The sequence below is a fragment of the Etheostoma spectabile genome, chromosome 23 (genome assembly GCF_008692095.1).
Source record: "Etheostoma spectabile isolate EspeVRDwgs_2016 chromosome 23, UIUC_Espe_1.0, whole genome shotgun sequence".
In the NCBI taxonomy this organism is placed as follows: domain Eukaryota; kingdom Metazoa; phylum Chordata; class Actinopteri; order Perciformes; family Percidae; genus Etheostoma; species Etheostoma spectabile.
Window position 1 is genome coordinate 5420455 of NC_045755.1, and position 14355 is coordinate 5434809.

The following is a 14355-nucleotide window of genomic DNA, read 5'->3' on the forward strand; positions in this document are numbered from 1 at the left end:
TTCAAAATATTCTAATTTACTGGCTTTTACCTGTATAGGCATAGTAAGAAGTTGTCACTTCTTAGTGCTTAATACAGGGTAAAAAAGGAGAAATGTGGTCAATTTTTACATCATTTGCCTGGATATCCTGTGTCAGTGGATATTTGTATGTTGGCAGAGGTAGTGTCCCTGTTTATCCATACATGCACGGGTGTTTCATTATCTCAGCTGGTTGTTCTGTCACAACACAAACTCATCCCTTCATCTTACAAGTGTAATCAGGCCACCGGGACCAACCCACAAAGCTAATGTGTGTCCATCCCCACATACTGTGTGGGGCCACGGGGCCACGTGCTTGTAGCTGTGTGTGCGTTTTTGCGATGGTAACCATAACAACCGGGGTTCCAGGGGACGGTGGGTGTGATATAGGAGCGGACAGATTTCCTTCAGGGAAACAGAAGCATTTAACCTTTCATATCTACTCTGCCGCAGCATGTTATTATGACCCAGTATACATTAGCACACATGAATGGATTGCTAGAAACCTGTTACTTTGTGTCCCTGAAATGTACATGCAGGACTTTGAGTTGTGTGTTTTGTTGTATAACCTTACTACTGGTTCTGTTGTTTAACTTTATGCTTCCCAGTTTGATAAAGATCCATATTTCACGGTTGCTTTTAGCTGCTTTGACCCTCTGGCCTTCTTATGAATCAGGAAGCCTGTTTGGAGGCTAGAAATGCAGAGGTGCACTTGAATGTGTTATCTTTTTTTCAATCTGAATAAGTGTCAAATTTCACGTTTACATGGAACTCAAGTGGGTTTTCCAGAACAGTTATGTGAAACTCTTTTCCATATGAGGTGTGCATTTCTTTTTACAAATAACACACAGACATTTAAAGGTTTTTGTATGTGTTCTGTAACCTACACGCACAAGACACATTTTTTACAGTAGTTGTGCTGTGACATTCTTACGTTCAACATGTCAGGACATCTGTGCTGTTTGAGTTTCTATGCCCTCTCATTTGTTAAGCTAGCTGAAGAAATGTATGAATGCATGCCTCTATTCTTGCTGTCTCTTGAGTGGTTTTCTGAATGAAACCGAGCATCTGAGGAACAAAACGGCACACTGTCCTTTTGTTGGTCTGTTTGTGTGTCCATGCATATGTGTGTGCGTGGACCTAGCTTGCTGCCCCTGTCATGCCTAACGGCCACAGATGGCTCGCGCTGCTGGCCTGTAGAGGGTCACAGTTTGAGATGATAGCAGATGAAAGAGTGTTTCCTCCCTCAGGGCCATGAAGATGGGATCTGAGTGAAACTGTTAAGAAATACGTATCGTGGCCGGGATAGCATCAGGTAGAGCAGGGATATATATATTATATAATATATAATATATGTGTGTGGTGTGTGTGTATATGTATATATATATGTGTTATGTATATTATATGTGTGTATATATATATTATATATAATATGTGTGTATTATAATATATATGTAGTATATATATATATATATATATATATATATATATATATATATATATATATATGTGTGTATATATATATGTGTTATATATATATTTATATATATATAGGTGTGTGTGTGTGTATATAGATATATGTGGGTATATATATATATATATATATGTATATGTGTGTGTGTATATATATATATGTATGTATGTATGTATATGTATGTGTATACACATACAAACACCAGCACAAACATAAAGTTGACATGTTTTGTTTTGATTGCAATAGCTCAACAACTGTTAGATGGATTGCCAGGATATTTTTTGTCATGACATTCATGTTCTACAGAGAATGAATTGTTACAATGATCCCTGGACCTCTCATTGTGTTTTGACCAAAACCAAAACCATTCCCATCAAGCTCATCTTTGTGTAGTGTGCTAGTTAGCAAAATATTGGCATGCTAACAGGCTTAAATAAGACAGTAAACCTCAACATGCTGACATCATTGTAAGGAGGTTAGCATGCTAATGTTGTACGTTCAGTTTTATGTTCAGCCTCACAAAGCTGCGAGCACGGCTTTAGACTCTGTTTCTTCACAAGGAGGTCAAAGGGCAAAGGGAGCAAGAGAACCATATCTGTAAGTAAAATGGGGTTCAAAGTAGAGCTGGGCAATATATTGAATATAATGATATTGTGATATAAGATATCTAGATGTTGTCTTAGATTTTGATTATTGTAATATGGCGTAAGGGTGTTGTCTTTTCCTGGTTTTAAAGGCTGCATTACAGGAAAGCGATGTCATTTTCTGAACCTACCTGACTGTTGTTATTGTTCTATTTTTTGCCTTTACCCACTTAGTCATTATATCCACATTTATAATTATTTGGTTAAAAATATTGTGATATTTGATTTTCTCCATAGTGCCCAGCCCTAGTTAAAAGGTGTTCTATTTATTTTTTCAAGTTACGGTACATAGAAATTATGTGATTTGTCTGTACTTCCTGTATGGACACATCTTTTGGTAGTGAATCATTTCTACTCTAGAGAGTGGTGGATTGGTTTCTCTAGTTGGATGGTAAAGAAACTCTGAATCGTGTAAAAGTCATAGACACTGTTAAGATATTATGTGATTGTATTGCATAATTTTAAATACTCAGTCTGGCTTTGGATTCCCAAAGAGGAACACGCATACAAAGGCACACACAGGATGCACTTGTGAACCCTGAACATTGTTGTAAAGTAACTAATATTTTGGTGGAAAAATGAGGGGCAATTTACCCAGCCAAGGGCAATCCATTTTTAGTAGCGGGTGAAATGACCTGAGCTGTGAAATGACCTGAAATTGTTGAGTTTGAGCTTGTCTGATTGTTTCCCATTCTTTAGAGCAGCTTCAGCACTAGAGGGGCCATTTCTGGACACATTCTTCTCTCCACAAGTATTTTATGCACGAAAGACCTGCCGGTGGAATAGAGGAAAAAAAAGAGTGAAAAAAAATTCAAACATACATCAAACAAAATCCACAATACCTTACTGAAAGTGAGCAGCAGTGAAAACACAAAGGAGAACAGTAACTTATTTAACCGCTAGTACAATTTTTTTTTTTTTTTTTTCTCTTTGTGTGTTATGCCATAACTCATATGACTGCCATTTAGTCCATTTAGTGTCAGTTTTTTGAAGGATGCCTGTGAGCTGGTGATGCTGAGAAGTGAAATACCCTGAGCCTTTGGTGAAATCGGCAGTGACAAGCTGCTTGGCCCCGTCACTGATTTACTCTGTCTGTAATCCTTGTCATATTCCCAGCTGAGCTCCTGTCACCCTCCATCACTTACCTAATGTACTGACTCTCGCTCGCTTTTCCTTTCTTCTACAGGTATGATGTTGACTCGAAGAGCGCCAACCTGTCAAAACATGTGAGTTCTAAAACTTAATTATGTGTCTTAGTGCGCACATTGAGGCATGTACAATGTGACTTGTTTTTGTCTCTTCACACTTTTGCTGATTTCATTCTGTGGTGTGAGTTAGTGATTTGTGTGTGCATGATTGCTGTCCTTGTTATTACCTCCCATTAGCCTCATTTCAGCCACATAACCACACATCTGGTCTTTACAATGAGTGTTTATCACCTACTGTAATAGCACATTCCCTGAACGGCCTGCAGTTCATTTAGAAATTAAATAAACACTAATTTCTCCTGTCCGCCCTGAATTTTTTCACACTGATAGCGGTGATTAGCTTAACTGTAATTAGGAACAACAAAGTGATAACTTTGCCAGTAATAGCTATGTCCTGCCTACTGCATCATGGGGATTGTAGTTCAAAGACTAAGGCCAAGCTTGTACCCTTGGAGGTTTTCCTTGGTAATGTTTAGAGCGGTTCACCAGCCATGTAAGCCAGTTGTTTTTCATATTTAGCTTATTTTGGATCCCTGGACTAAATGAGACACAACGTGTTAATCACTGAGGTATACAGGTGCCGGTCCCTTCGGACCAAGCATCAACTTCCATGCCTGAAATGTGAAGCCAAATGCCTTAACCTGGATTCTATTTAATTTCCAGAAGAGGGCAACTCCCCTCGCTTCAGAAAGAAGTCAGTTTCTATAGAAGTCTATGGGGTAAATTACCCTACTTCTGCTCGATTTAGCACCTCAATAAACATTTATGGCCTCAATAGCTAGTTTCAAGTCTTCTTCAATACAGGATGAATTTCATTTTGTAAATTATGGCCAATTTACTTAAAAAAGACAATAAAGTAGGGGATGCTTTATGACCTTTCAACTTGAAAATCAGCAACTTTTCCCTCTTTAATGTTTAGCTAAGCGGTCATCCTTCCCAGCTTCGCACTTCAATCAATTACCGTCAAATTACGGCCAAAATGCAAACTCCTGGCTTTAAAACTGCTGTCCACAAACCAATGGGTGATGTCCACAATGCCACGTTCATTATTATTACAGTCTATGCTTCAGACTGAGACAGCCCAGACAGAGTTAGGCTAGCTGTTTCTGTCCTGATGCTAAGCTAAGTTAGCTTGGTGCTGGTGGTAGCTTTGTACATACGTCATACTCTGTCTTCTTATCTAACTCTGAACAAGGAATCGAATGAGCGTATTTTCCAAAATGTCTAACCTCTCCTTTAAGCTGTGACACTGTTATCTTGCAACAAAAGGGGAAATGACTTGGGGAATAATTTGACAATGTTCATCCATTCACTGCGCTGTATGTTTATCCCGAAGGTCTGTGTTCGTCTGTAATCTTGTGTGCGCACCTGTTCAAAACGGCTTTTCACTAATATCTGCGACATGTTTGGGCAGGTGTTTGCTGTTGTAACGGGCAATACTAACTGTCAATGTTCAATGAAAGGAAGTCATAGCAACAATACAAATTTTAAAGCTGTCTTTTCATAAACTCTGTTGTCTGGACATTTACAGTACATGTTTAAGCTTCAGTGTTCGATTTAGCCAGTGCGCTATCAGGCTTTGCTTCCTCATTCTATTCAGCAGTATTTGGCCACTACCTGGAAGAAATGTGCTACAACTGTGTACATTACAATTTGTACAGTATGTGTCTGTGAAACACTCATTTTGTGTAACACTCACTTGACTTTTGTCTCCCCTAAACAGAGCTGCAGGCTGTGACTCACATTCTGTCCTGAGCTGACAATCTCCAGCCCTTAGCTCTTATCAGTGTTTGCGCTTCAGTGTTTAACCCGACCGGTCTGCCCACATATCATACGACATAAACACACCGTCGCATGACTTACTTTGTGTCATAAATAAATGGAAGTGGCTGGAATGATTGGAAAAAAACAGAAGGGGGTGGCAAATGTTTGACATGAGCCTTTAAAGACGAGTATTTGAGCATGTTGCAATGAAAGTCTACAGTGCTATTAAAATATGTTTACATAGAAGACATTGTGACATGCCTTCTTTATAGTTTACAATATTTAACATCCTTTGCAATGAAAGACAGCACTTAGACATGTTTTGTGTCACTGGGCAATAATAATGGTACAACGCTAATGCTCATCTGCTGTACAAGAGGGATATATGAGTGCTACTTTGAACTCAAAGTAAAATACAAGTTGAGTTAGTGAATGATCTTGTAAAACATAATGTTCTACTGCATGCTCTGGTTAAGTTATGTGTTTTTTACTGGAATATAGCAAGCAATTAACATGCCAAGGGGAATCGGTTTCGAACTATTCAATGCCGATTTCCCCGGTTTTCCTATTTTTATATTGCATTTTAAGAAATTATATAACATAGTAGTTACAGAGGAGGGTGATGGAGGAAAAGATGCTACCCTGAAATTGGGTGAAATTGTATTTGTTTTTCTCTAGCATTGTCTTCATAGCGCCATTTCACAACCTCAGGGGGATAAATATAATGGGTATAATTGAGGACCTTTTGTAAAGGCACAGGCCACAAGGTTGTAATTTTTGCACTTTCATATGTACTTGTGGAAAGGGCTTTTATTTAGATGTTAAGCTCAGTTACAGCAAACTGCTGTTCACTATCATTATGTGGCATCAGACTGAATGGTGCAATGCAATTCAAAAGGGAACCTTACAGTATGTACAATCCCATTGATTTTAGTGTAGGGTCATAGTGGTGGTGTTTCATGTTCAGTATGATGTGAAGGAAGTTAGCTAGCTTTGATCCCAAGGTGGGTTTGTTGTCTCAAATGTTGTGCTGTGAAAAAAGGTGTTTTTGCTGCCCTTTGATGTAATGGATGATATTAGTAGTACTGGATCTATAGCTTTTAAGTTGTTCTATTGATATCATAATGTAACTACAAGGCTGTGTCACAGTCGGTATCTCTCTACCTCCAGCAATAATTCATATTGAGCTTTATTTGTACATCATTTTTTAGAGTTTCGGTTTTAAAACACTGAATGAAACCCATCAATATCACTGCTGGCATTTATTTGTCAGTAACTGTATGAACCTGGAGATGAATTGAATACTACAGTGAGAAACACTCTAGGTCTCTCTAAAGCAAATTTAGTCCCTCTTAGTTATTACTTAGTAGTTTTTCCTCTTCTCATCTGTGGCTTTTTTTGTGTCACCGGATGCAGTCCACCCCTCTTGTGCTTACCCCATCTCTCTTTCTTGTCTTCCCCTCTCACAATGGCAGTCTGTCACCCTTTGTTTTTATTTCCTTGCCATACCCTTGTTCTCTCGTTCTTGATCTCACCATTTCCAATCCCCCTTCCCTTTGCCTCCCTTTCTTGTAATCAATAATCTTGTACAAGAAGAGACTGGCCTGTTGGCTTGGAGGCAGCATACCAGCATTGATGCAGGAGTGGGGTGTGGGGTGGGAGACCAGAGAGGCAATCCATTAGAAGGTGTTTTATCATTGAGCTTTAAGCTGCAGACGCACCTGGGAACCGGGTGACAACGAGTGTGGGCTATAGAGGTACTGGTCGAGACAGTGAAAAAAGACTCTCGCTGTCCTGATCATTAGATCATATTTATTTCTCTATGCAAGGAGATAGAAAGCCAGACTGATCTTTTTTGAAAATTTCAGAAATTAGTTGCAAATTGAACAAACATCAAAACATCTGTAATATCCTTGGTTACCACATTTTTAATAAGTCAACTTTTGTAAGGGGTTTGTATGTTGAATCTACTGTAATATAGATAATGGCTAATATATATTCCTCTAGTCGGTGTTCCAGTAAGAAACCTTTCTTTTTAATGTCTTTAAATAAAAACATAAGTATACTATTTATTAACCTTTTAAAGAAAAGGTTTTGACATTTTGAGACATACTCATTTGCTTTGTTGTCGCGAATTACAGGGGTTTGAGAAAGTTCCCATGCTAAAGTTGATTAAAAAGACATCTTTTAGGAATTGATCTTTATGCTTTAATTTGGAAAAAAAGGAAAATCCAACCTTTTATGGACACCAATTTTATTTGTGAATGAATAATGTATTGTAAACAAATAAATGTTCTTCCTTAAAATACAGGGGGCATAAGTATACACACCGCTATGTTAAATTCCCAAAGAGCCAAGCACATTTTTATTTTTAAAGGCATGGATCCAGGATACTATGCATCTTGATGCCCCCCCCCCCCCAGATATCACATACTCTTCACCATGCACAGAGATTGGCATGGGGAACTTTCCATAAGATCATCTCTCAATACAAATCAAACCAGCTATTGGGCTACCTGAAATAACACCATGCCTTTTATCTGAAATTTGAGCATAAAACTGGTTAACGGTTCCAGATCTGCTACAGAGTAAACTCATGGATGAGAAACAATGAGTTACCACTATATTCTCCTTTTTAAAACTGGTATCCATAATATTTTTTAACCGGCATCCATAATATTTTTTAACCATCTGTGTTCATCTGCTCATGCTCACCCTGAACTCCTCAGTCTTATCTATCAAACAGTTATAGCTAAACCCACACAACTATCTTTTTCTTATTAAATCTTTTTAAGCCCACGCTGTTATATATTTATCCATTAGTTGCACAGAGCCAATTCTTGGATGGACCTCATGATGGGAAACAGCAATGGTTGCTAGGTGATTAGTGACTTTACTGCACAGACTCTACATCTTGGACAGTGAACAAATATCATGAAAACGATTTTTGCTATGTTATTTCAGCACCCATTGTGGCCTAAAACAAAGTTGTTTATGACAAATTAAAGTCACAGGGTTGTATGTATGCAACACTGATAAATGAGCTAGACAGGTTGCCATGAGGCTTGGTAGATGGATAGATATGGATACAGAATAATAGATGAGGATAATCAGTGGAGCAAAGAGAATCCATTATGTTAGTGCTGCTTGGAGCAGCTCCAGTCAGATATTAGAGATAGTGTCAAATAATGACAAACGGTCTCACGGGTGCCCCGTAGTAAACCTGAGCTCGAGATGGCATGTTTCTGAAATAGCTTTCATATAACTGAAGTGAGGGATCTGACATAGTTTGCGTGTTACAGTGACTGTTTTTATACTTAACTTTTATTTTGAAGGCTTTTACACAGCAAGCTGTTTGCCATTGTTTTATTCTGACAGTCAAAATTTATAATTCCCACATTGTCATGCACAGAAATTTAGTTAGCTGTTTCCAGGACTGATGCACACTTGTATTTTCTCTCCATCTCTCTGTCGTTCTGTCTGTATCAGCAGTGAAGTGTGATTTGTGATTGAATTTACCAGGAAAGTGGCAAGGGACCAGAGTTGGGCAGGTGTGAGGGCTGATGGGAGGAAGGCTCAATCTGCTCGGCAGTATTATCCGTCAATGGGGAACATGGGGGTATTTGAAATGGTTTCGCCATGTTGGGTAGCGCTCCGTGGAGATCAGGAGTGTTTGCCAATTTTGTTTCATTTTGTTTCTCTCAGTCATTTTATGTCATTTTCATTTTATGTTGTTTTTTGTATTATGTCTTGTCTGAATAATAGAAAAATATGTTTTTTTTTTTAAAACTCCCTCTCTTTTTGTTACTCTGCAGGATTTTCTGGGCCAGGCCTACTGTACTCTCGGAGAGGTGGTTGGATCATTGGGCAGTCGCTCGGAAAAAGCTCTTGGGTGAGTAGGTGTCCCCATAGCTGGGAGTGTGCCGATATTTAAGTCATTTTCTGACAGTCTTTTTTTTTCCACAGGCGTGTTACATGGCTCTTTTTGTTTCAGTATACACAAATGTCATGGAAGCATGTTTTTAGTCCAATGAACATAAATAGTACCAACATGTTACAGAAGTATTGCAGTATTACAGGGTCCCACGGAAGAGAGAGAATGTATACTGTATACACACATACTGTATGTACACATATGAACACATACATACACTTTAGTTAGCCTTATTGTCAACGTTTATTTAATCCCAGAACCTGTCCCAAGGGAACACCCCGTCCCCCCCATTATCACTAGTGTTGGGTACCGAAAACGGTTCCCACGCATACGATAGGAATTGGACCGGATTAGAATGCAAATTTGGGTTCCTCTTAATGTGTCGAGTGAAATATTTTCCTTTTGTCGCTCCGAAAAACGGATGTAAAATTTCACACTTTCTACAATATTTCACTTTTGTCTGCCGTTAGCTAGATACCGCAAATGTAGGCTACTTTTAAAATGCTGTATGTTCCCTCTGGGCTCACCAGAATGAACGTAAAAGCATATTAACCATTCACTGCACGTGATTGCTAGTAACATATTACACTTGCTTTGCTAGTCTATCTTTAGCTAGCTTTTAGTGTATTTAAAATGCCTAAAGCAAAGTCAAGTGTGGCTGTTTTTCACAGCAAAGGATTCCAACATCGCAAAATGCAACAAATGTTTCAAAACGATTACGTACAAAGGGGGAAGCCCCTTGAAGTTATTGAAACATGCGGTGACATACTTATATATTTAAGTACTTTAACACGTTAACATATTGTTACATTAAAATTTTCAATAACAAAAAAATCTATGAAAGAGCCTTTCTTTGATGTCATTTTTTTGGTTTAGAAATTACAATTGTTTTAAAAATACTGTTTCTGCATTGGAATCGTAAAAATCCAAACGATTATCCCTAAATCTGCTCCGTATGTCTGACCAGTGTCAATAAGTGGTCACAGCAGATGTTTTTTTTCCTACATTGTGTAAAGTGTGTTTAAGCATTGGCTGTGTGCCAGCATGCTTTAAACTTGCAGTTGTTTCACAAAGATTGTTTGTGAAAGCGTATCACCTTTGTGAGGAGTCACAAATGAGGCAACATTTCATGCAATGGCCGATGTGGCCAAAATAGTGCCAGTAAAAGGTTTGCTATCAGGGTTTTTACATGCTTACACATACATGTACAGTTACTCTTCCATTGTATTGTGGAATGGAGTTGTCAGTATGTGCTACCGAGGTCACTGCTACGTAATCCAACTCCGCCACGACACAGACCCCACCGCCAACATCGTTGGTCTTGGATGAAACCGGACTTCTAGTTGGTGGTTAGGCTTTTTTTCAGGCTTAGAACAACATCTTCTTCTTCTTTGCACAACCGGGGTTACAGTATATCATTACCTGTTGGCTTGGCATGCTCTAGACAGCACTTCAATTGTGTTTTTATGTGGACAGTGCATGTGTGGTTGGGAACAAAAGAAGGAAAAACCCTGTTTTTAAAAATACCCGTGTAGATGTGCACTAGGCACTAGCAGTGAGATGTGTGTAGATTTGCTTTGTATGGAAGAATAAATGCTGCTTGGTAATTGGAGTGACTGAAGCAGTATCAAGGGGGTATCCCCAACTTCTGTTTCTGGGGATACCAAGCTGAGGGACAGTGCATAATACCTACCATGTTTTAATAAGTATACACACAACAAATGCACACAAAAACACTCCCACAGACTTGAGGGTTTTCTTATACATACAAACACAGGCGCTCCTTACATTGCTATGGTTCATCAGGATTATTAGGCAGCCTATCCTCTGCAGTTACCCATATACAATAATATCTGCATCTGTTTGTGTGTTGTTTTCTTGTGTGAATTTCTGCGAGGTGTGAGCCTAATTATTCTTTTACATTTCTTTGTTGTTGTTGTACCAGTTGTCACAATGTGTACATGAAGTTATTTGAAGTTAAATAATAATTAGTTTTAGTGTGTTGTTTTTCTTTTTCAGCTGTTTTTGGCTTTGAGCATTATGAAGAGCGCTATATAAATAAAATGTATTATTGGAAAAGATGAAGCAGAACATAATGGCTTAAAGCTTTAGTGCAAAACTTTGATATTAATAAATGTTTGTTACATTCAAACCATTGCCAAATGAGTTGCTACAAAGCGTGTTAAGACTATTAGCTCCACACCACGCTCTCAGTATTTCTCAGTATGACTATGTTCAGAAGATTGTGGTGTCCGTTGACTTTCCCGTGCAGAAACTTGAGTGAAGATAAAAACCTCTTTTGAAGAGTCCATAATGTTTTTTTAATCCTCCTCGTCCTTCTTGGCTACTAGCAACTGTGTGGGGGAGGATGTGGGGGGTGCATGCGCGATCACAGAAGGCTTGTCATGTGGATGCGCCAACAGTGTTGTTGCTGTAACTTAAAATCCCTCATGGGGGAAACAGAAAATACACACTATAGCTTTAAATGAGCCCGCAGTCTTTGTGTTTATAACCTTTAGAGATTACTGCATCCGTTCACTTAAGCCATTCTGGATATCGCCATGTCTATACTTAAAGGAATAGTTCACCCAATAACACTGCACAGAAATGTTCAGAAAGTTTTTTGAACATTTTCTAACCTTTTTTTGCTTTCTTTTGTTTGTGCAGTATTTTCATCTTTTGGGTGTTCCGCTGTAAACACCATTCATCTGTAATCTAGATCAGAAGCAAAATCAGCTTCATTAGGAGTCCTAATTAGGATACCTCATTATCTATTTTTATCCATGATGCTTAACATAGTGACTCTCTCATGGTGAAATCCATTTGGCTTCCTTTCAGTTGTGTCTTATTTAATCCAATTTGCTTGTTCATTTGAAGGCTTCATGAGCCTTGAGATCTAAAAAGAGGGGTGTCGGGGGAAATAAATGCCAAGCTGCCTTCTCTGAACACCTCAACAACCTGGCGACGTGTGTGTGTGTGTGTGTGTGTGTGTGTGTGTGTGTGTGTGTGTGTGTGTGTGTGTGTGTGTGTGTGTGTTATTCCTTTTTTCCAACTGTCATCCACTTGGGCAGCACTCACCAATGTGATTTCTGTACAGGGTTTCCAATGTGGAGAGAGAGAGGGAGAGAGAGAGATGTATCTCTTTCTGTCCATGCATGTGCGTGGGCACATGCTTTTACATGCATCATGGACCCCTCCAAAGTGCAAAACAGTGTTTTCTGCCTTGAAGCGCCACTCAAGAAACCCATCCCTCCACTCTATTCTTCATCTCACACACACACACACACACACACACACACACACACACACATACACACATACACACACACACACACACACACACACACATTTTATTTTTGTAATGGTGACACTAATGGGAAAATGGATGTATGGAGAATGTATGTATCTGTAAACAAGAAGCGGTTACATATAATGAATGAATGGCTGGTGTAATGATGGAAAAGGATGGATGGATATATTCCACAAGTGTCAAAAAAACATTTATAAACCCTGTTTTCAAAGGCATCATGAGTAATAAAACAAAGGTATAGCAACAAAGGTACAGAGGCAACAGCTGTTGCAATTGTTGGTTGTGTGTGTTTGTGGGTGTCAGACTTCGACAGACACACACCTGCAGCCTGACACGACATGGAGGATCTTTAACAATTGTAATGAGTGCTAATTACAGTTAATTACATTGTTCAATCAAACTCCAGTGGCCATTCACCAGTGTGTTTGTGTGCGTGTGTGTTTGTGTGTGCGTGTGTGTGTGTTAGGGTTGGGCGGTAATACGGTATACCGCAGGGTCTTAAAAATAGCAACGGTATCAGTTTCAATACCGTCATTAAAAAAAAATGCAATGCGCTTACATTGGAGGCAAGGATTAAATATTAAATATAATTTATTTAATGCCTAACAATGCTTATGTGTGGTTGTCATCACATGCCAGTGTGGAGGAGAAGGGGGGGGAGGGTTCAGTCTTAGTGTTTGGTATTTACTTTCTGAATGGTGTAGGCACAAGCCAACAGTTTGATGACGCCGTCTGCGACTTATGTCATCATTTTTAATTAGTCACAGTAATACCGTATACCACGATATAATATGAAGGAGGTTTGACGGTATCAGAATTTGGATACTGCCTAACTCTAGCGTGTGTGTGCTGTTGTACAAATAGTCTGTACTAGGGCTGAAAGATATGAGGAAAATATGTGAGATGCGACAATGTTGAATATTGTGATAACAATATTACTTATTATCATTACTTGCGTTAAATAAACCGATATTAAAGTATGACAGTTACAATTCAAAGTGCAGTTTTCTACTGATATTATTTTTCAACTAACATAAAAAATCTCTTGGAGTTTCTTTTGCGATATATAGCAGCCTATTGCGATGTGTTGATTGCGGCAGTTGATATTGCGATTAAAAAAAAAAAAACGATTTATTGTGCAACTCTAGTATGTAGCTGATTTTCTTATTACTTACTTACTCATTTACAATTTCACAATTTGATTCAATATGAAATCTCCATTATTGGGAATATACAATATGAGCCCCAATTTCAAAAGAAAACAAAAATGGTTTGAAGCTGAGAAGTACCACCCTTGAATAAAACTCCTCATTGGGTAGCGGACTGTGTCTGCGTTCTGTGATAGGCTAGTCATCACAGCGCCCCTCCCCTACACACACGCTCTGCTCACTCACACGCAGAACACTGAGAAGAGAACAGCTGTCTCCCTTAGTCACTCAGGGTCTTTTCCGTCAACGTTTAGGGTTTCTTCAGCTTCAGGTTTGTTTTTTACTTCGGTACGTGTTTCTTACTTAACCAATAGGTTTCTGGTAAACGTGGGGTTTTAGACATGGTGGTTGGTAGAATGCGACTCGCGTTGCGTCTCTGCTGTTGGAGATTTTTTTTTTTTTGGTAAACCTCTGCTGGCTCTAATTTATTCAATCTATTTGATCCGTAGAAACACAGTCCCCCCCCCCCCCCCTCTCTCTCTCTCCTCTCTCTCTCTCTCTCTGTCTGTCTCTTACTCACACACACACACCTGGTGTGGAAATAAAAATAAATAAAAAAAGAACCATAAAAAAAAAATCACACTGATCATAAAAAAATTAAAAGTTAAAAAATGTTATATTGAGTATGAAAACTCTTGTTCATTACATTTTACTTCATAATTGCAACCGCATGTGTTGCATTCATTGTTGCAAAACTTGTTCTCTACATAGTTTGTTTGTTACCATGACAACACCATTGAAGCTCAATGCTGATGCTGTCATGTAAATAATTTTCTAATCAGCAATAAATATAAC

The 14355-nt window shown here is 38.7% G+C and overlaps 1 protein-coding gene across 1 annotated transcript in view; it reads left to right on the forward strand.

Moving 5' to 3' along the window:
* Positions 1 to 14355, forward strand: part of LOC116672933 (copine-8) — an 87465-nt gene that overhangs the window by 35413 nt on the left and 37697 nt on the right. The window contains exons 5-6 of the mRNA XM_032504916.1: positions 3323 to 3362; positions 8924 to 9000. Of these exons, the coding sequence (XP_032360807.1) occupies positions 3323 to 3362; positions 8924 to 9000 (117 nt within the window). The remainder of the gene's footprint in view (positions 1 to 3322; positions 3363 to 8923; positions 9001 to 14355) is intronic.